Source organism: Atractosteus spatula, chromosome 4 (assembly GCF_055471065.1).
Source record: "Atractosteus spatula isolate fAtrSpa1 chromosome 4, fAtrSpa1.hap1, whole genome shotgun sequence".
Lineage (NCBI taxonomy): Eukaryota > Metazoa > Chordata > Actinopteri > Semionotiformes > Lepisosteidae > Atractosteus > Atractosteus spatula.
The window spans coordinates 3,149,086-3,171,804 of NC_142709.1; the positions used below are offsets into that span (position 1 = coordinate 3,149,086).

At 42.0% G+C, this 22,719-nt stretch overlaps 1 protein-coding gene across 1 annotated transcript in view; it reads right to left on the reverse strand.

Moving 5' to 3' along the window:
• LOC148835635 (putative ribonuclease ZC3H12C) overlaps positions 1–22,719 on the reverse strand; it is a 46,536-nt gene that overhangs the window by 20,487 nt on the left and 3,330 nt on the right. Inside the window, exon 3 of the mRNA XM_088912526.1 lies at positions 2,507–3,315. Within this exon, the coding sequence (XP_088768652.1) occupies positions 2,507–3,243 (737 nt within the window). The 5' untranslated portion in view covers positions 3,244–3,315. The remainder of the gene's footprint in view (positions 1–2,506; positions 3,316–22,719) is intronic.

Genomic DNA, 22,719 nt, shown 5'->3' on the forward strand with positions numbered 1-22,719 from the left:
ACCCCACCCTCTCTGTACAGGGGAACACCATCACATGTTCGCGGGACTGTCACCACTAAACAAAATCAGACCACCAGACAAACTTTCACAACTTTCAGACACGCTAAACAGACAAATCATTCAGCTCAAAACCAAGGTCCCTTCAAGAGCCAATGCATTTAACTGTGGGAAAGACAACACACAAAAATGCTACCTGCTTACACTTCCAAAGACAGCACAAACACTGTATAACGGATTTGCAGTCACACTTCCTCACACTGCCTAAAACAGTGATCAACTCTAAAAAGTGATGGATTTATTCCATTTATTAACAATACGCAGAAAAAAGCTACCCTTGCTCAGCTCTTTCACTGAGGAAAGCTGTTGAGAGGGTTCTGTAACCATGAATAATTAAATTACTGTTGCCAACAGTGACCATTAAAGATATTTCAGAGAGTTCTGTGCGGTCTGAATGTGATGTGAATGATGCACTGATTCAGCAGGTATCTTCTTCAAAATCAAAATAGGAGAAGCAGCTACATGTCTGAAAAGCTGCATATAAAAAGGGCTTAATTTCTATGACATGCTGTACATAGTGCAGGTAGGTACAGAAACGAGCCAAGCTTTTCTTTTTGGTGACTGATCACACTGCACAGATTAAAAGCTACAAGGATTTAGCTAAAAAAAGGTTTAAAATATAAGAGGATTGGACTGACGTTCTATGGACTGACAAAAAGACTCCCTCATTCTCAAGATGCAACAACAAAATATTAAATATACTGTGAGTCTAACCACTGGAGCTCAGTTATTTCTAGCTCCTTAAAAATTGTTATTCAAATACTGTCATTACTCAAGCTTTATTATCACAAGTTGCGACCTGGTAACTCAAGACTTAAAGAGGGAAATTTTGATCTATTTATAAACCGTTATCAACCATCTGGCATGCAGCAAAACTCCCTGGCCTCTGTGCAGTCACTGCGGTCATGTTCTCTTGCTGATGTACTGGCTGAGCTTTGGTTTGGACTGTGCTTATGTCTATGCAAGGCAGAGACTAGGACCAAACTCACTTAATCACCCCGAGATGACAAATATTCATATATAACTTTTACCATTCTTCAGAGAACCACATGAACAAGTGCACACCTTTAAAGCTTCTAAATATTCTGTATTTTGAGTAAAAACAAAGTGAAGTATGGACAGTGTCTAGAAAACAATTATCCACAGATAAAGCTGGTCTTGTTCACACTGTTGTGGCTCAGTACAGTGCAGCTATGTGACTGCAATAAACAGACCTGCTGTAACATATGAAGCTATTTTGATATTTCATTTGCAATTGTGATTTTATTTTAAAACAGCCTTAAAACCCTACACTGTTTTAAGGCTGTTTTAAGTGCTTTATTATCACTTACTCTTACTACACCCATCTTTTTTATAAAAGTGTTACCAGCTGTATTAGAAAATAAAATGTCAGTTTTCATTTTGTTTCACTCTTCTCAATTATGCAGCTTTAACAACAAAGTAGCACAATGCTATCTTCTGAGTGTGATCTTCTGTTGATTATCCTTTCTACTCTTTATCTTGTAGGAGTTTATTTGGAGAAGTATATCAAAGCAAAGCTGAAACACGTATTACTTATGCAAGAAACTTGCTACGCAACTGGTCCGCCATTTCTAAGATTTATTTTATTAATTCTCAACCAGGTTTAGACTTACTGTGCAGCTCCTAAATATCACATATAACAAATATTTATATCAAACTAAATATTTTCAGTTTGCGACCTGCCACTTGAGTAATCCTGATCATACAGTAGCTGGCAGTAGATGTGACCCAGGCCCGAACCCAGGATCAGAAAGGTGAGCTCCGACGAGCCCCTTTACTGGATGAGCAGCTCAGGAGGCACCCCCAAAACTACTTTCAAAACGCCAAATTTCAATATTTGCCACAAAAAAAAATACGATTTCAGTACCATCCAACACTACAGGGTAGGCACTGCAGGACTTCCCAAAAGGTTTCCGAAGGCAGCAAGCATATGGTTTTCATCTCGCACAGCAGCACCCTACCTCTAAGGTACACGTTACCCCACACATTTACCCGACGAAGACATGACACCGTTTAGTTTTCGTCAGAAAAGAAATTACAATCTTGCCTGTTGTAAACACACTCCTTGATTACTGCCTAAGCTTGTCTCATGACACAAAAACATGATCAGCGTAAAAAAAGGAAGCCTGGAAATTCTGATGTTTGCGAAACAGTTCCCGACGGTTTCCGGTTAGCACTGAAAACAACTTAATCCGAAGATCGGAAAAGCGGACTGATCACATCGGCCTGCAATCGAGATGTTTGACAAGCTCACGGGCATTTTAAAACAGGACAGATACTCGTTTCCTTCAAACGCGTTAAAGGTAAAAACAGAAAGACCGAGACGACTTTTAAAGGACAAAAGCGGAGACGAGCTGTGTACCGATCTACACGGCGGCCCCCTCGGATTCGTTTCCGCAGGTAGGCAGACGTCCGGAGGACTCCTCACCTCATGGCCACGTTGCTGCCGTCGATGACGATGGGCCTTAAGTTGTCGTTGTCGTCCGCCGCCTCCGCGCTGGGCAGCGGGTCCGAGCTGTCGGCCAGTGATAATGACGCGCAGGAGGAAGAAGAGGAAGAGGAGGAGGAGGAGGACGACGAGCTGGAAGAACAGGACGACGAAGAGGAGGAGGCCGCGGAGGCCGCACCGCCTCCCTGCTCCGCCTCGGACTTACTCCCCAGCTTCACGAGCTCCCCCAGGATGTCGTTGATCAGCGCCTCCGGGCCCAGCTTGTTCAGCACCAGCTGCACCTGCTCCTCCGCGTACCCCAACTTGAGCGCAAACTCCATTTTGGTCTGATACTCCCTGAGTGCGTCTGGGGGCTTGTTTTCCGGCGATAAATCCGGCGGGCCCCGGGCGGGCGGCTCCACGCACGGCGAGCGGCAGAGCTGCCGGTGGCCTCTGTGCGCGGACCCGCCGCCCGGCGGCTCTCCGGCGCCGCGGAGCTGCTCCGCGTCGCTGTCCGAGCCGGCGCCGTCCTCCGAGTCCCCCAGGGAACTGCTGCAGGTCTCCTCTGCGGACCCGGCCCCCGCCTCCACCTTGTCCATCACGGGCTGCTCTCGCTGGGGCCAGGGGGCGCTCACGCCAGCCTGTCGGTGCGTGCTTTCCACATGAAGGTAGTCCAAATCCAGACCCAGGTCCAGGAAGCCGTCTACTGCATCGTCCAGGTGGTCCTTCAAGCCCATGAAGCTGTCGCATTCATCCGGGTCCTCACCTCCGGTGCTGCTCTGCTCTTGGAAGTAAAGTGCTCGGTAATCCTGGGAAACACATCAACGAGGACAAAGACTCAGTATTGCCAAGACGCTCAACTGCAGCTTCTCTGATCCTAACAACGCGTGCGGCCCTAGATTACTTCAGGAAAAGAGATTTCTCCCTAGCTCGACTCATTTGATCTTAAATTACTAGCTTTTCGTGACCCAGTAACACTTCATATTCCTACTGAAAACCATACCCGTCGCACAGAAACTCAGCACCTTGTACTTCCCCCGAGTATTCGGAAAGGAAGAATAAAAAAAAATCTACTTTGGAAGGAGGTTTATTGTGCTTTCTCCAAAAGCACAAATGTCTGCGTAAAAAAAAAGTTTAGACCTTTTACTGCTTCTTCAAAAATTTGAACTCAAATTCGTATGTTTAAGGTCTTGTTGAAAAACAGTGAACCTCGTTAGTCTTCAGCAAAGGTGAAAGAAGTTTTACTTCTGGTTATTCAAATGTAGAGGAATTGATCACAACCACATTGGGAAATAACCCCAAATGTTACAAGCAAACATGGGCATTAGGAACACAGCACGAGAAGACGCATTTTGGTCTTGAAACAGAGGAAAACATTTCATGCAAAAAATCCCCATTCACACTGGTCTCTTCTACAATACACAATACAACACTGCTTCAACCTAGTTAGGCCCCATGGGCGGCTGCTCCGTACTGGATCAGAGCTGTCCTAACCCCAGTGCAAACACAAATCATCTCAAGCCGGCACAGAGGAGGAATGTACAAAAACAGCACTACGCGACACGGGCACAGTGAGGCCAAAAAGAAGAAAACGGAGCCCTTTTTCCATAAATACTGGAAGATGAGGTCTACACCTTCAGATCTCACAGGATTCAAAGCAGCATTTTGCATTTGATTTTGGTATCGTGGCAGTTTCGCTGGTCAGGCTCTCCAGAATAGATAGATAGATAAGACTTCATTAATCCCGCAGGGAAATTGATGGCAACACACATTTACTGTAGGACCTGGTCAATACAGGACGCAAATACCAGGTTTAGGTCAGACCAACCCAATGGTACATCCCCTCAAACAGCCTATTTAGGCCCTCGGCCTGTTGCTATTTCACTTTCTTTATTTCAGTCTTCTTTTACTTTATTCTTTTTTAAGCTCCCAGTGGATTCTATCTGCTCTGGGGCTTGGACTCAACCTCAGTCTGCAAGACTGCAAGTCTGCAAGGATGTTGAGGATGGTTTGTGGAAATGCTGGGTGGATGCTGTCTGTTATCGGCTTTATGTTGCATATTTCTATTGCAGAGGTATGAGCTCGACGAACCACGATGAGCTGTGGCAGTGAAGTACTGAACTGAAGCTCTCAGGGACACAACAACCGGCTGGTCTGCTTGGTTCTCTAGATCCTATAGCTAAGAGTTTGAGGTTTCTTGCAATAGATGCTATTTTTTCCTACAGCCAAGACTTGACCATTTTACCAGCCCAGCTCCCCAGGAGTTAGAGGCTCTCCATTTCAGTTCCCTGTTACAGCGAGAGAAACCAGCTGACGGCAGGAGCCCCAGATCTCTCCGTCACGCGCAGTATGCACGCTGACTATGTTGTCCAGGTTGTTAAAGAAGCAACTGGATGAGATTCTGGCCACAGGTCACCCAGTGAGTCATTAGGGATGCTTAGGAAGGGGTGGAGGCACACCAGCAAGAGGAATTTCACTCTCCAGGGGGAAATCTCAAATCGGTGTCCCCGTGTGGCAGCAGTATGTTTTACCGTGCTGGAGGAGATACTGTCGTTTCAAGATGTTAAACTGGGGGCCCGACCGCCTGCGAGTCTCAAACATCCCACAGCAGTTTCACAAAAGTGGAGGGATGACAACTTCAGGGCCCTCCTTGAACTGCAGTCTCTCTCTACCTGGTCTACCTTCACTTCCACACTTTAACTGTATAACCTCACCCTTCTCGACCTCTCAGCTGCAGCTCTGGAGGCTCTTCCCCTGCTACACACACATTACACTGGATCCCTTAGGAATACAACAGCTCAATCAATGTATGGTAATGTCATTTATATTATGAGAACACATTGAAAAAATAGGGTGATTAAAGATTCAATAAATACAACCACGAAAAAGAAAAACACTTTGTAAATACATTTTTCAACGTTTCAGAATCCCGTTACTGAAGTTTGAAAAGGAGAATTGACAATCACAGCCTAGAATAATTCAGTGCCAATTCTGCTTAACACAGATGTTTTGAGACCATGTACAGTGTTTTCAAAGAGTGGATTCTGTTTTCAAGGATCGGAAAGTAAAAAGAGAAAGAAAAAGGAACAGACATCAACAAAGACTGAAGACCTTCTACATCTTAGGGGAAGGAAAAAGCCGAAACAGAAATAAGAGGCTCAGACAACAGCACTTCCAATAATCCAATAAGAGCAGCTGATTTTAGAAGAAACAATGATTGACACTTATAGTAGAAGGGAACAGATTCCCTGGTGAAACGACACGGTAACAGACACCTAATTATGACATCACATTCAGCACTCTCTTGATTTAGTGCCTCCTGTGATAAGACGGTACTTGAACTTTTCTTGTTTGTCCTTTGACTAATATACCCTCAATATTAAAAACTGGAATCATACGAAAACACTTCATACTGTAGCCTCTGCTGACACACCTTTTCATAAATGCTTTCATGGAGGGCGATCCTTCCGATGCAGCTATAAGCCTCACTTGGAAACCAAACATGTAAACGTATTGTACATCAAATACTAAACTATATCTCCATTCGCTCTCTGGGTTTCACATCCTCCACTGCTTTAGAACTTCCTGGACTGCAAATCTGACTGATGTATAATATGATTTCTTTTCTCATGAAGTGAAACGTTTGGTCACATGACTGGCCGCGCTGCTCCCCTCTCAGATGTTCCTAATCTCACCCACTATCAGCAGACGATGCCCCGGCGGTGTGGGATAACGCCTCTCAACACTCTTCCCACAGGGCTGGAGTGTGGGGTTTTGGGTAGTGCTCATATGGCTTTTAAAGTGCTCAAGATCCCCAGCTGATGTTCCTTTGAAACCTGTTCTGGTAAGGCTGGATTTTTAGGGAGGCATTTTCACATTGCAACGTGGGAGCAATTCCTCCGCGCTAAAACTGAACGGTTCATCTCAGAATGACTTCGGGGCTTTAGGGCTTCAGAACAAAGAAAACCCGCTGCAGCCTCTCCTGCCTAAACTGTTGATCTTGTCTTGTACTATAAAAACATACGTCAAAACACATTAAACGCACTGAACTACAAAAGGCTACCAGGGCCTTTAATAGAGCAATGATCTCCATCTGAGCGCTCTGATTCTCAAGCAGGGAATTTTACCTTACCTTTCAGCTACAGGTCACAATTCAGCAACGACGACCACTAGTTTGCTCCAGTTGCAAATCCAGCACTAAATTACCAACAGACCCATATATTTTTTGCAGGAGCAATAGACAGAAAAAGAGAGGGCGACACAAACATTAACCATCGAAAATGACGGCATTTTATTTACACTAAAGAAAAAGTAACTTCTTTATGACGAAAGGTTAAAATGTGGCAGAGGCTGGTGCTATTTTTACACTGTAGCAAGGGGGAATTACTGCTAAACCCACCAGTGAAAGATAAAGCATTACACTGACATCAACAGCAAACTAAACTAGTGCAGGGCAACAGAAGAACATGCTAACAGTTCTCAAATGAATACAAACCCAACATGCTATCATAGTACTGAGGAGAGATGATCAAGAGGATTACAGAACAGAGAGGTGGCATCTTGAACTTTCAAGATCTTCCATTTAATATGCCCCTGCTGCTCGGTGGGCAGTGAAACTTGAGGTATTTTAATTGGAGCTCTCCCAGATGCCTTGCTGTGAAACCAGCAAAGGTACTGCAACTACACTAGACATAAACAGGATGGAGGGGTTCGGTTTTATAAGAGGAGCTCGTAACAGTCTGGTATCTAAAAGCATAAAGCACACTTTGTCTTTCACTTCAACAGAAGTTTTTCTCAAAAGAATTGATGCAATACGCCGAGAACACCTTCTTCCAGCACTACACCTATTTTCCTGCGATTTCTAGTGGCCCCAAAACAAACCGTATCTACCTGATCGGACTAATCTAGACATGATCGTAGGCTTTCCTCCCTACATTTGGAAGAGATTTCAATGCTCGGTAATTCTTCAAAAGCACCCTATTTCACTAAAATCTATTGATGTTAGGTCTTGCAGTTGTACAATTAAATATTAGGAGTAATAGTATAGTGTATCTAGACCCAATCCAAAAAGACTTTCTGCTCACTTGATTATTCCATTACCATTATGCATGGACTGCTGACGATGCGTTTTTTCATGTAATGTACAGCAGAATGTTCTGCAAGAGGGAGATATTTTAAAACAATGTTACCGATTAAAAATGCAATTTTACATTTCAAGTATTACTGATATTTTTACATTTAAACATTATAGTTTATGCTATATGTGGACTCAAGTTAAAAGGTGTATGATTCTGTATATAAATGAGAACAATAACTTCAAACTCCACAAACAGAAATGTCCCTCTACAGTTACTTATAGGGTTTCCATTTCTATTTAGAAAAGGGGTTCATCTGAGAGCGCTTACAAATTCTAAGTCTGATGCTTTATTTTATAAATTGTGAAAAAATAATGGCTTAATTCTCTCGAGCCCACGTTTATAGCGAAAGTAATTGTAAAATCTTCAGCTGTGCTGAAATGAACATGAACAATTTTCTGTGATGATACGAAATGTCATAAGTCTTCACTCCCAGTTAAAAACTTGTTCAAAATGAATACACTTCCAATGGACGGTTATCCGCTTGGCACGAAAACCTCAAAAGCGCACAATTAAAACGAAAATACCCTTTTGACTTCACAAACCAAACTAAAGGAATTTTAACTCCGTCAAGCGAAGGTCATCTCTTCGTTGACCTCCTCTGTCAATAGATGTACCCCAAACATGCATCTTCAGCACAGCATCAGCTAAACCATAACAACTGCAGAGGGGCGCGTACGCAGCCGGGTCCGAGGCAAACGTAGTAAATCATGGAACGGTAACAGTATGTCACCTAAATTGTACTTGTCTGGGTTTATTTTAATGTCCTTTTCAATTCTGATTTAGTACATCTCTCGTGGGTTTAGCTGAAGGAATAAATAGTATAATGTTGGTGTAAAACACTGGAAGACAGATTTACACCTAATTTCAATCATTTGGACATTTTCATTCTTATAATGTCTTACAATGCTTGTTTGAAACAGAGGAACTGGCTTTCTGAAAGATTCAACAAAGCATTCTTTTTTTCAAATGTAACACTTCTGTAAAGAATGTGGAGGAGTTAATAATAATCCTTGTTCTTATTAGCAAAACAACAATGGTCGGGACTTCTTTATCTTCTTTGAAAAAGGTTAAATTTAACCTGCTGCCACATCTCAGTATTTCAGAATGATATTGTACGGCATCAAAACCAATAGCCACTTTCCACTTCCCCTGCCTCTAGGTTCCAAGTGATAAATCAACACATTTTTACAAAACCAAGGTGCACCACATTGTGCACTTTGTAACACACTTCCTCTTCTGTTCCTCTTGTATAAGAAGGAAACACTCTCCTAAAATGTGTCCAAACTGATGAGATTAACAGGGCTTTAAACTGCTCAGCATTTCATTTCCAGAGAGAGGGGGAGAGAGAAACATTGTGAGAAAGTTATCCGAGTATCTCTGAAGAACCAGGAGCAGTAGCAGCACAGGAAGATGTGGCATGCATGGTGTGCTCTGGCCTTCAGCACGCACTCACTGAAACCTATTAAAGACAAATGTGTTGGATAGGGAGCTGCCTAGCAACGCGCCCCTTGTTGCTAAGCTGCTGCTGCTTCAGCATGTCCCCAATGAATGCCATGACAGTGAAGGAATAATTTGGTCCTCACAAAAGACCACAAAAGAGGCAGGGGCTCAAGTGTGTCTGGCTCCCCCCTCTGAACAAAGCAGCTGCCAAAGCAATCTGGGCGCTGCTGCACTATTGTTCCGCAGACCTTGCTGTGTGCTCCGACTGGCAACAACTATTCAGTCGACAACTTATAGATCCCCTCTTCATTTCAGTCGCTCAGCTGAGTCACCGTCAGACAGAGCGATGCTTCAAGGTCCTGGGTCTTTTGGGACAGGAAATCATCTGTTATTGTATCTTCAATAACATGGAAACATTTCCATACATGAAAAGCTCACTTTCATTCACCTGCATTTTTGATAACAGCACATCATGGATTATAAGCAAACGCAGTATAGCTTGAAGCTTGAAGGACAGTGATAGACCATAACTAAATAAGAAAACTAAACTCAGATGGTCTAAATCCTGCAGGTTTCTTGCAGGTTCTGTGGCAGGTTTGTTGTGAACAAACTATAACAAAAAAAATTGCAAATCGAGCTATTCCCATATTCTCTTTAGTACAATTGTCTAGAGATAAAAATGAACAAATGCTGAAGATACAGTGAACACTGCTGTAAGAGCATGTCGGCCTTATGAAAAAAGAGTAAATTGTTAAAAGTGTGTTGAGTAACATCAAGAAAACCGAAACAAAGTCGGAGACCAAAACCTTTAAAGATCTGAAGTCATACAGATAAAAGCACTGGGTCAACTTTCTCCTTTTATGCGAGGCTTGTAGTTTGGAAATCATCACAAAGAGATAAATGTGGACTAGAGATGCGAGATGGTAAAAGTAGACAGGTTCTACATGAATAACGCCAAAATTAAAATACCACAGTTTTCTGTTATTATTTGGTAAAAAAATAACCTTTTCTTAAAAAGAAGAAAGAAAAATACCAATTCCAAATTTGTATTGGATAAAGTTGTAAGGAAAAAGGTAACAAACCTGTTCTTTATTGATTATGCAGAGATAGTTTTAACTATTTAAAGGGGGACTACAATCACAATTTCTCAGACCGGTTATTAAATCTTGATAACATAAATCAATCAATGGTATCGCAAAATTTAACAAATTCTGAATTCAGCTCAAAATCATGAACTTCGTGAAAGTTGTCTATGGGGCGCCATGTTGTCGAGAACTCGCAAGAATTGTGAGGTTAGGTAGTCCTTCCTGATCGTTCACAATGTAAAACATTTGAGAGCAATATTTCTACTGGATTAAAAGAGATTGTTGACAATGTAATGAGGCCGCTTAATGTCACTGGAGGTTTTATTGCCTTGTTCCGACTCACAGAATATGGAGCTGTGCAGACCTGGACATTGCTTCTATTTTGTGATGTGCATTAGAGGATTTACACATTACCGTGTACATTTTACTTTCACTGCGTGATAGAAATGCACTCATCAACCCTGAAATACAGCAATAACATTGCAGTTCCTCCTTAATATAGGGACACTAACCTTTATCCATATAATGATGGAAAAAAAATAAAATCTGCTAAACAAAATGCAACAGTTTGACAGATCTACCCATACAGAATAGATGCATGCATAATTCCCAAATAATTTCCATCGCTTACAAAGCCAAATATCTGGGACCCATCTGTCCATGGCAGTGAAAGGATTCCAAATCAGTTCTTACTTGCGATGTTCTTTCACATTGGAGGAAACAGCTGAATGTATTATGCACTCATCACACCTCTGTAAGATGGAAAAAGAGATGATAAAACCTGTAGGAACAATCTTGATCCTACCATTACTTTTTTTTTTTTAAATGTAACACAAAATGTCATTCAACAGAAGATTTAAAACTCTATGGTTTTTAGAAGATTATAGAGTTAGAAGACTGGAAAAACGTCTGACAAATATGAAAGATGGGGAAAAAAAGCCCATGCCAATTAACAACAGGAGCAGGACAGCTTGCTTTATCAGATCATATATTGAGAGTCAATTAATGCCAAGTAGCCGGCATTAAGAATTAGATCTCCCCATGGAGTGACTTCTACAAAAAGTGTCCCAAAGATGCGTTTTTAAAGCAGATCCTACACCCTGTTCATGCATTCCCTGGGTTACGAACATCGTTTTAAAAGCAAGTGAACATAAAGTAAGAACTAACAGATCAAAACCGCTGATGTAGAACCTGATCCATTTTTTTGTACTCAAGTGCCTTATTTTTGAGCCACTGAAAGCATGCAAGCCCAGCTCGAATCCAGAGACACAGCAGCACAGCACCGATAGGCACGGCCATGGGCAGCATGAGAGAACATGCGATGGGCGATGCAAGCTGGCACAAGCAGAGAAAGACGCTGAGCGTGCACACTCCCTCTCCTATAAAACAACGTCTACACAGATCGAAACGAACGTTAACCCCACAATGTGCATCTTTTTCCTGGCCCACCGCAGTTTTGAATGACATTGTGAAAGCATTACTTATTTGTAAATCAGATTATAATAGGAAGCCTTTATTCTCACCACTTTATTGTTTCGATAGTGTCATAACATCTGAAGAACCCCACAACATTTTTTGTACTGTTAAAATGTTGATCTGCGTACCATTCCAATTATTCTGTCTTCAGGACAACAGTTAGCACGTTTTCAGGCAAGCTGTTCGGATTTATTTTCTTGTCTTGCTGCAGTGAAATGTTCAGTTTTTCAGACGTCGTTTTTCCACATCCATCTCCTAGCTCGGAAACCGTAACCACACGCTTTCAGTCCGCAGACGGGCCAAGGTTTTTCAGCTGAATGATGCACCACTTGTCCCAGTAGAAATTCACCACATTTGCCAGAGAGGAGTAATAATGAATATGTAACAAATGCCTATTGCTCAAGTCCCTGTAGGTTTAATTACTATTGTAGTGCAAAGGGTCTGTTGTCTGCATTGGGGCTTAGAACAAAGGAGGGAGGTCCCATTGAACTGATCAGCTAATGCCAAGAGGGCAACAGATGTCTACTGGAACCACAGGGGACCAGCAACTGGTGGCCTGCCCATCTTCTAAAAACTTTCAATAGGCTTATGCATATGCTCACACAATGGACCATGTGACACAAAGAAGAACCTCTATTTAACCCTTTAGTAGCCCCTTTTGTAATATCTCCAGTATCATGAGCTCTTTGTTTTTTTTAACTCCATGTTTTAGCCACTGTTGCTGAGGGGCTTACATACGTTAGCTTTGACAGAGCCCAAATCTAGAGCAGATTTAATTTGACATATTTTAGCTGCCTTCACGTGGTCTTGGAACGGCAAAAATCCGTCTGAATATATTGAGCTCCACAGCACTAATAGCTGCTATTGCAGCTTAAACGGATGATTAAAACTGCCTTGTGTAACTGCTAGCTCTTTTGCCACATGCTACACCCCTAGGTAGAAACAGAATTCTGAATGCAATGAAAATAATTTCTTTGTAGGACTGACAAGTAACATAAGAAAAATGATATTTAGATGAAGTTCCTTTTAATTGTACTACTCAAGTAAAGTATATACATACAAAAATAACATGTTCTATTCATTGAATGCAATAGAATTTTCAAAATCATGCAAAAAGTGCATGCATGCATGCATGCATTTCACCTTGAAAAGCAGAAATGTCCCATTCTTCAATGCAATGGGTGGAAAAAGATTTTGCAAATAAGAATTTTACACGAGTCACACAAAGGACCAACCTGAGTAAAAATCTACACTTACCACCGTCTCCGTGAAATAAAAAACAAAATCCTAAGAAAGTGTCCCCAAAGAAGCAACGCGGCTTATTGCTGCTGTGTGTCGGAAAACTCAAGATTGTTGACTTGACTTTACTGCTTTAGATGCGAGAGAGGAAAACAAACGTCCCTTGGTCTTCTGCTTTGTCTACATCTGAACCAAATCCCAACTACTTACATTAGCAGGAAAGCACACCGACATTGGCTTCTTTGTAGTGGTCTCCAGCACCAACTCCCCGATACAATTTGTACCACAGACTTCCAAGGCAGGCGAGTGGAACAATGAATAGCTGAACAGATGGAGCTACAATGTCTATGCTTCCCCCATTAGCGAGTGGCCTCTTTCGGCCAATGGGAGCAGAGTTGCCTCACAATGAGCTGTGCAGGCAGATGCAAGCCCACTCCTCGTCTCACATCAGGCCTGGAGGATTCTAAGATAAGCAAGTCGCTGTCACTACAAAGGTCTATCCCGGGCGGCCTGCGAATCAACAAGGGGTGTGCGCCAACAAAGGGCCAAACAAAAGGCACTAGCAGGCAGCTGCTACATTAGGGCTCAAGTCATTAGGGAGCAGGCCGCCAGGAAGAAACACCTGGCTTGTTGCGGACTTCAGACTCTCCTCTTTGTTTTGGGTCGCAGAAACAATAACCTGGACTATGTGAAAAGTATTGTGGATTCTCCAGCGCAATTTTTTGTGCACTTTATAAACAAAAAAAAACAAACAAAGTATTTAAGAATAAAAGATGGCAGTAGGTCTGGATAAAAAAAAAACTAGTAACTGCTTCTAGCTTTGCGATACTATGTGTCTGCTTTCATGTTTTTGTTTTTTTTTACCAGTGATTTTCCACATCGCCAGCGACAAACAGCACAACTACTGAAGTCTTTAAACTTAAAGCAAATGGCTTAAAGTAAATAATACATGCATGGGACAATACTTTAAGGATTTAAAAGTAGATGATTACAGTCATTTTATTAATGTTTGCCGACTAGTTAACAATGAATGGTTAATAAAAAAGCAGTAACCAGAAACAAAACTTCTAGTTTTAACTTCCTCTAAAGTACTACAGCATACTGTTGGACTAGCATCCCTTGAACTCATCAAGATTCTTCTGCTTGAATTTTGACACTTCGGCAATATTTAAAACTGGGTTTTCTGTACTCATATGTGCAAAGCACTGGAAACAGCTTACGATATGGAGTCCTATAAAATCAGTTTTATGCTGCAGCCATCCCTGAAATATACTTCTCTCTACACATCTTTAAAACCAATAATGAAGATGCACTAAAACTGAAGCACAAACATGGGCTTAAACCTTCTTCGACAGGTCCGGAGCTGGCTTTTCTAGCAAAATGGGCAGCAACTGGACACATTTCGCTGAACTACGCTATGTCCTGCGTTTACGGAATTGAGCATCTTTGCCTAAATGCCTCGGAGTGAGGAATTTACATCAAACGAAGTGACTTAGTGATCAGCTCATTTCTCTATAAACTGAGTATTCACTGAATTGCCTCCAGCTTCATGAGATCACATGGCTTTGTGTACCATCGGCTTCTGGCAATTCCTTAATTGAAGCTGCAGCTCTGAGCGCGGGCCATTCTGAAAGCCATCTGCTGTTGTCCAACTGTAAACAGGTGTTATCATCTGACATGGGGGTGGGTACTTCTCTAAGCCCCTAATCATTTTTCTTTTTCTAAATTTACATATGCCCGGAAACACACAGCGCAGGACTAAACATATAATTTTCATGTTTTATACTATTTGATTAACCAGAGGTCTTGAACTGCGTTAACACTAACTTGGTTTCCTCATACGAAAGCAAACAGACAAGACTGAAATATTTCACCAACTTAAAAAAAAATCATTATAACTCAATTTTTTTCCATCCTTTAGTCAACTTACAAGATTATTCCTGTAGACATTTCTTAAAGGAAAAAAAAAAATATATTTTTTTAAAATTAATTCAGATAAATTTCAAACTGCAAAACACAACAACATTGGTTTTCAGAATATTGTGCAATCGCAGTAAAGAATGGGATTGTCCTGCAATGCGACGTTAAACCAGGAGAGGAAAATGTTGTCGTTTTCCCAGTTCAAACATTTAAACCAAATAAAGCTGCTTTATTAGACTGTTACATTTTCTATCCAGAGAAAAAATAAGATCTCCACCACATGCGAAGATTACTCACCATCGGCAGCCCTCGCTGACCCTCCCCCACCACAATCTGCTGAAGAACCTGTTGTCTGCTGAGCGAAGCAGCTTCATTAGCGATTCCCGTTCCTGTGATCACTGGGGAGGTGCGGAAAACGACGGAGGCTCCCAGTGTCATCCCCCCATGCCAGCCGGCAGAAGGACGGATACCTTCCATGGGTGGCCTCGTCCCGTTTGCAGGGAGTCCTTCCAAAGTCTACGCGCTGAAATGGATGATTCAGACCCCAGACCCTGCGGCATTCTGACCCTTTTCCACTGTTTTTTTTTTTTTTTTTGGAATGTCACCTCACATTCCAGATCTGACCACTGCAGGGGGAACTGACCCAAAAGATCATCTCTGACACTTCAAATGTAATACAGTCATCTTGGCCGTCTGGCTAACCAGGGGGATAAGACTGGCAAGGTGATTTTGAACGTATACATGATGTTTATCATGTACCTTACTTCTTACACCAAACTGAATACAGATTAGGCAAGAATCACGTTAAGGCTGGATTGACGTACATTACTAAGGCTGTCAAGTCTAGTAATCTAGGAAAATTTTATTTTCTTCCACTTTCATGAAAAACGGGGGGGAAAAATCAGGAAGTGATATCATAGCACAACAGAGCTCCAATTGCAGCTGAGGGACTAAATATTCAGGCAAACAGTTCTTAATTCTTTAAGCTTCACGGTATTTCATGTGAACAACTTTAAGTCCAAGGCCTCTAAACTCTACCTCCCGGCTGTTGCCTCCCAAACACTAGCTAGACCCCGTTACTTCCACCTGTTGTAGAACTGTCTCTTAACAGTGGCAATAAAGAAGTCAAATACAGACTGTACAATTGTACAAGTACCGGGTGTCTTAGTTTAACTCGCAGCTTTACTCTTAAGACACAAACTCTTCATAAAAAAACACTGACAAACTCTCTACAGTGCAGTACAAGTAGGCTATAAAGTGAGGAGAAATGCAGTCTGTGGGTAACGTTATTATACATAATGTTTTTTGTCCCCCAAAAATTTTTACCTGTAGAATAGCAACCTGTAGTAATTACCTTAGCTCTCTCAAAAGCACGTAATGGCAAACATGAAAACACTATTAGATGAACTACATTATTTCTCTGTAACATTAAGCTATCTGTAATGTTATTCCACCTGTTGTAGAAGACTTCTTAATGTACATAACATTTTTCATGGTCTATCGATGAAGCTTACCTTTTCAAATAACATCAATTGCTACACTGAGTGCTGCAAACCTACATGTTTCCCGAAAAGGATTAAAAAAAACTATTCATAAATGCCTTTGACATCTTCTAAGGGGCTTTTAGTTGTACAGCTGCTGATCCTTAACTGTAATATATACTGACACTAAGATGGTGTAATAAATGTGGTATTTTGCCAGAGCTTTTTCACAGTTCATTGTTTTCATTGTTGAGGTTTCATATCCACAGTTTTACACAAACGTAGCATAAAACAGCAACAAACACTCTGGACTTCTACAGATGAAGTTCCTCATAAAAGGATTCACCCCCCTGTCCACTAGTGCCCTGTTTTGCAGATTTATACATAATACACTATTTTTTTTTAATCAAGACATGAGCATTCAAACCGAACATTTCTATTGAAGATGTTAAATGTCGGTAAAAACAAAAGAAAAACAACTTTTGACAGTTTTGTGTTTTTTTTTTAAATCAAGAGCTCTGACAATTTACTGAACAGATATGACGCAAGTAATTGCCCACTGCAGACCAACATATGCCATCAACAGCAGGGCCAGCTGTGAAAGTCACCGTCTGGTGGCATATGTGGCCACTGGTGGAACCGAGGCAAGCTGCACATCCGACACATGTGCTCGACACCAGGCTGCACATGCGATCATTCGGGATTCTGCCCCACTCCTCCTGGGGGAACCTTGTCAGGCAGGCACCTGGTCTCTAAAGCCCTGGACAGCCCGCATCACCCCAATTCGTCCCACAAGTGCTCAACATGGATCAAGTCTGCCAACAGGGGCATTCATGGCACAGCTGTCAAACTCCTCTCACAAGAAAACCGTGTCTCTCACGTAGGCGGCGTGACAGACATTTCTCACTTTTCACCCTCTTCCCTCTGGTCAGCGTTATAGGAGCATAAAGGCATAAACTTCCAGATTCAGAGACAGTTTCTTCCCACAAGCTGTCAGATTACTGAACTCTACCCCCACCACTGACTCACACTGATGTGTTTTTTTCTCACACTGCTTGTTCTGTGTGTGGCGATTCCTTTAATGTCTCTATATCGGAGCATACATGCAAATAAGCATTTCATTGCATTTGTGCATATGTCAAAAACTGGACCCTACTGACATTGTCCTGCTGGAATACGTCAATATAATCCCACAGAAAGGACACTCAGTTAACTTCCAGGACCAATGTAGCCCTGTGCAGCCGAGATGTCATCAATGGCCTATAGGGACTAGACTCCTGCCTAGACCATCGAACCTGCCCCAGAAACACTAGCAAAGGCGTTGTGTCTCGTGATCCCCCAATCTGAGGCTTATCCATCAACACGCTCACTCCTGAAGAGAGTTAGTGCTTAGGCTAACACATTCACTCAAGTGTATCATGGTCAGCTATGAATGATCTATTCATCAACACGCCACCAAACACACCGGTTCACCGACACCCAGAATTCACAGTCTAGGATTCTAGACGGACGCACGCCTCTTTTGTGCTCAGCCGATACAGGTCGCAGGTCTAAAGCTTCGCTGTCCCCGGCAGCAGCACAGTCCCTCAAAGCGGACCTTCAGCTCCCGCGACGCGGTGGTACGGCGCGATGCAGACCGCCAGCGCGCACACGCGGGTCCCGCAGGGAGCCTGGCAGGCCCACGCTGCTGACAGCAGCACACTAGTCAGGCTGCGCCCTTCGATGACCTCAGAGGGCATTAAGGCCTCTGGACGGCTCCTAATTCCTCCGGACACTCCGTTTCCTTGGTTTCCTTTATGAGGAGCCCAGCCACCTGCTGCTTGTTTCTAAAGTGACTTGGCTCCTGTTTATGATAATGGGAAGCTGCACAATGACCCAAACAGGCAGGGAGAAGCAGTACTTGTTAACCTGGTATAAACTCAATTTATCATAAGCCATGAAGAACTTGGAAATCAGACAATTATTGTATTCTAATCCTTGCATGGGGGGTAATTGCTTCACAAAGGCTTCAGACAGAACCTATAAAGATGTAGCACTGCAGAAAGCACAAAGGAAAACAAATGTTCTTTATTCTGTTCGGTATAAGGTTGGTGTTATTTTAGACTTATTAAAAAGCTTTCTTCAGAAATGCATGGTTTTGTGGTGGAGTCGTTTGTTTTATTTCCGCCACAGAAACATACACACAAAAAATACATCCCAAAAGGGGAAAATTTAAAACTGTATCAAGCAAGGATGGAGAGGTCAACTGCTTCAGGCTGACTAACTTTGTTGGGCTTGGAAAAACAAAATCCACACACAAAAAAAAGTGCGACAAAGACTTTCGTGCACACTTAATAATGGTATCTGTGAATTACAGATCCAGTTCCGAATTTGGGTGAATTCTGAAAGAGACTTCCCAGGACACCCGGCATCCTAGTGTAATCAGTTTGATTTATATATAAACAGGTCCTGCGTTTTTAACACAACCAAAAAAAAATGGAGCCAATTTTTGCACAATTTCAGAATTCAGATATAATTACCAGAAAGACAGCAATTACCTTATCTTCAGAAATATCCGATCTGGAGAAGGCTCAACAGCCAAAAAGTTCTTTCTTCTTTCCCGTTTTTTAGCGCGGAATTAACCTTTACTTGCTCCTTTACTTCAAAACTAACCAACCGTCTGGCTCTGGTGTGAAAGCTGTATTAAAAATACCAGGTCATTATGGGAGTGTGCCAGCTGTTAGGCCAAATGCTGATAAGATTTTCATTGTAAATTTTGGCTTTTGCACTAGCTATTCAGCAGGTCACGGTCACGTTTGGAGCCCTTCACAGCTGACTAAGCAAGCAGAACTTAGTGTGACACAAAAACTCTGCTCTGAATACACAATCAGACAGGGCATGAATAAAACGTTAAGCTTTGTGCCTTACTGCCATACATTTGAAATCTGTGGTACTTCAAAAAAATTAATACACAGAATCACGATTCATAGCCCGAATAAAAAAAAGGGAAGGGTCGGGGCACAAGTGTGGCAGAAACAAGAACGCGGAGAAATCCGTTTACCTGATTTTACACAAAGAGGGATCAAGATCCGCACCCAGGAGAATCCGTCTCCAGGGTAATAACCTGACAGACCAACACTGGGAAACCGAGAACACCTCCGAGACTGACAGGCAGCTTAAAGTACAGGTGGAACTCCATTTAAACCCCACCCCAAGATCTTACTAGAATACTCTCAAATAGCCCCGTGCAAAAGCTGCTAAAATGATGATAACACGAGTTAATCACAAAAACGGCACTCAACTTAGAAGGATTTCAAAGTAAAATGTCCTTCAAGTGAAACAGCCCTCCCCCCCACCCCACTGCAAATCACAGCTGCTCACAGAGGAAGGAGTCAAAGAGCGACCCAAAGCTTTTGTTGGCAGGTCACTTTGCCTAGCCACCAGGATTGAGTCTTCCACATCCATTCATATCCCATCTCTGCGGGAACAGACTAAATCCCTCAGTGGGATGGGTTACTTTCCGACGCCGTCGTTTCATCTATAGAAAATATCGGCTCCCGTTTCCTCCTTCGAACAGAACAGTAAAACCTTGACTTGTGATGGAAAAAATCATTCCAAAAGCAGAACGCAAACACGATATTCAAATCTTGTTCCCACCCAGCCTTGATAAGTCCAATATGCAAATAAATTAACAGACGAGTCACAAAAGTTATGCAATAAACATAATATCAAATGTTTATTGCTCTGCTTTTTTAAACCAGGAAAGGGCTTTGAAACCTTAAGGCCAAAGGACATTTGCATGATCATGTTTTAACTATACTTGCTTTCAAGTTGCACACAATCTGCACTCCAGGAGGAACATCACCAAAACAATGTGCCGAGAGCTCACTGATCCCTGGCAAAGCGCCCGAGACAGACTTCACAGGCTGCTCTCCCACATGAAGCTGACCAAACTAACATTAGGGAACAAGCAATAGGTTTATTCCCTGCTGAAAAGAGAAGAAAGTAAACGCAACGTTTCGGCTGTGCAGCCTCCTTCGGGTGCAGGCACCTTCACGTCCGAAGACGACTCCACAGCCGAAACGCTGCGCTTGCAGCCAAAGCACACTGACGCAGCTACCCACCAAAACTAACGTTAGTCAACCAAAAAGGTAAAGGCAGCAAAAACCACTCAAGTCAACCAAAAATGCAACTCTAAAGCAAAAAGTCATTCATGAGATTCATGGAGAAAACCTGCCTTTTCATACTGTATGACTAATGCAATATCAAAGGAACTAATGGCACTTTGCACATACAGTGTCCTTCAAAAGTATTGGGAAAGTGAGGTAAAATCTTATTTCTGCATTACATTCAAGCAAATTGTATTCAAGATCATGAGACTAATATGAATGTTAAGCACGATATGATATAAATTTACTTTGGGGTAATTCCTTAAGAACTAGAGAGCAAAAACACTCCGTTCAACCCAGTGAGTTCCAAGTGATTTCAAATAATGGATCAAAATCAAATGAAGTTCCGAGTTTAAAAGTCAGTATTTGGTTGCATATCCCTTTCTGGGTATAACTGCATGAAGTCTGTGACCCTTTGAGCTGACCACATGCTTTGTACAATCATTTAAGATGCTTTTCTCCAGGCACTTTGAGTGACTGCCTATTCGTGGGATGTAGCGCAGGTTACAATGTTTGCCTCAGCAAGTACAGTGCATGCTCATTGGATTTACACCCGGAGATTGACTTGTCCAGTCTAAGATTTTTCACTGCTTTCCCGCTTAATGAACTCCTGGGTTGCATCGGAAAAGTCTTTTGGTGCACGGTGAACGTAAGAAGATTAATAACAACAGGAGACACAATTCTGTGGTTCGCAGTAAATTGATCAGAGGATCTCAGCATTTCTTTTAAGAGGACTGGGTATCGGCTTCAACAGCACGGCTGGGCAGCATGTGTCCTATTCCCACTACACACTGGGTAAGGACATGCCTCCTGTTCTTAGTTTTAAATACACTTCCACTTCTTCTCTGTGGATCATATTTCACTATTCATTCTGAAGATGTCCACGGGTTTGACTTTGTTAGTGTATCTGAGGATTTTTAAAATCTGAAGAAGTTGATAAATCGGTACTATTAAGCCAATAATTACATGATTTAGGCAAATATGAGGTTGAAAACTTGCAGACAAACTGACCCTCCAGGACTGCAACTGTATAACCTGGGGCTCCAGAACTCGTCCCACGCCTTACTTATGACTTAGCATAATTGATCAGTATCATGGAGTCCAATAAAACAGTAACGTGTCCAGTCAAGAATCACACAACAGCCTGAGCATTCCTGCTCCTGCTGAACAATTCAAGCTGAAAACCTACAAGAGCAAGTGGAAAGAAAATACTTTTCTATCTGATCATCACGATTAGGGCTCATCCCTTCTCAAATAATTTCTGCATTAAGTGGGATTTACCACCTAATGCTCTGAAGCTACAATTTAACTGTCTGAATCAACAAATTTTTTTATAGTGTTAATTCCTACATAGTACAGTAATACAAGAACAAAACCATGTGGAACAAATATTCATTACTGTATTAAAATTACAATCAGTCATTTTAAATAGAATTAACCTAATAGACTACACTATTAAATTTGATTAAAAGTACAAACGTTAATTTGTATTATGATTAGGGCTCCTGGTTTGTGACAGATAACACCACCCTTTAAAATGTACTGATCCGTCTCCTAATGAGGAGGATAAAAGAAGCAGCACCCGCATTTTCCACATTTTCACAAGTTATGATGTTAAACACTGCAGGTGTGTGTGTTCTGGACATCAGAAGCACATCTGTGCTGAAGCAATACCTGTACCTGTCTGCAGCAGTGGTGAAATCAACTGAAAGCCCACAGAAGCACTAGTGTATAAATATGCTCATCGGAACTGACTTGGGAGAAAGACTGGGGGGAAAAGCAATCTGTTCCAACCATCAGCTGCATTACAAAAGAAGAAACTCAGCAGTGCAATCCAAACATGAAGTTAAGATGAGACAACCTTATTTGTTTATTACAGAACCTTGTGCTTTAATTATCAAACAGAATTGGCTTTCTACAACCAACTTGGTTGGATACACCATAAGCTCTGCTTATGATATTTAACTGAGCTATCCAAGCTAAAAACAATGTACAGTCATATCCAGCACTTGAAAGTTGTCCAAACGGTATTCATATCAAGTATTTAACACAATAGTCCACTCTTCAGAAAGAAATAATGTTCCCCTGAACAGCTTTATGCACTATTTTATCCACCCCCTGCTACATCTTCACAGGCTCCCTCCCTTTCTGAACTCCTTTTTTAATGAATAATCAGAAGCTGACTATGAATAGTTATCAGTGAGAACAGAAATACTTTTTCCAAGCCCAGCAGTACGCTGTTCCTTTAGCAAAACGGTTAAAAAAAGAAAAACGATCACACCCTTA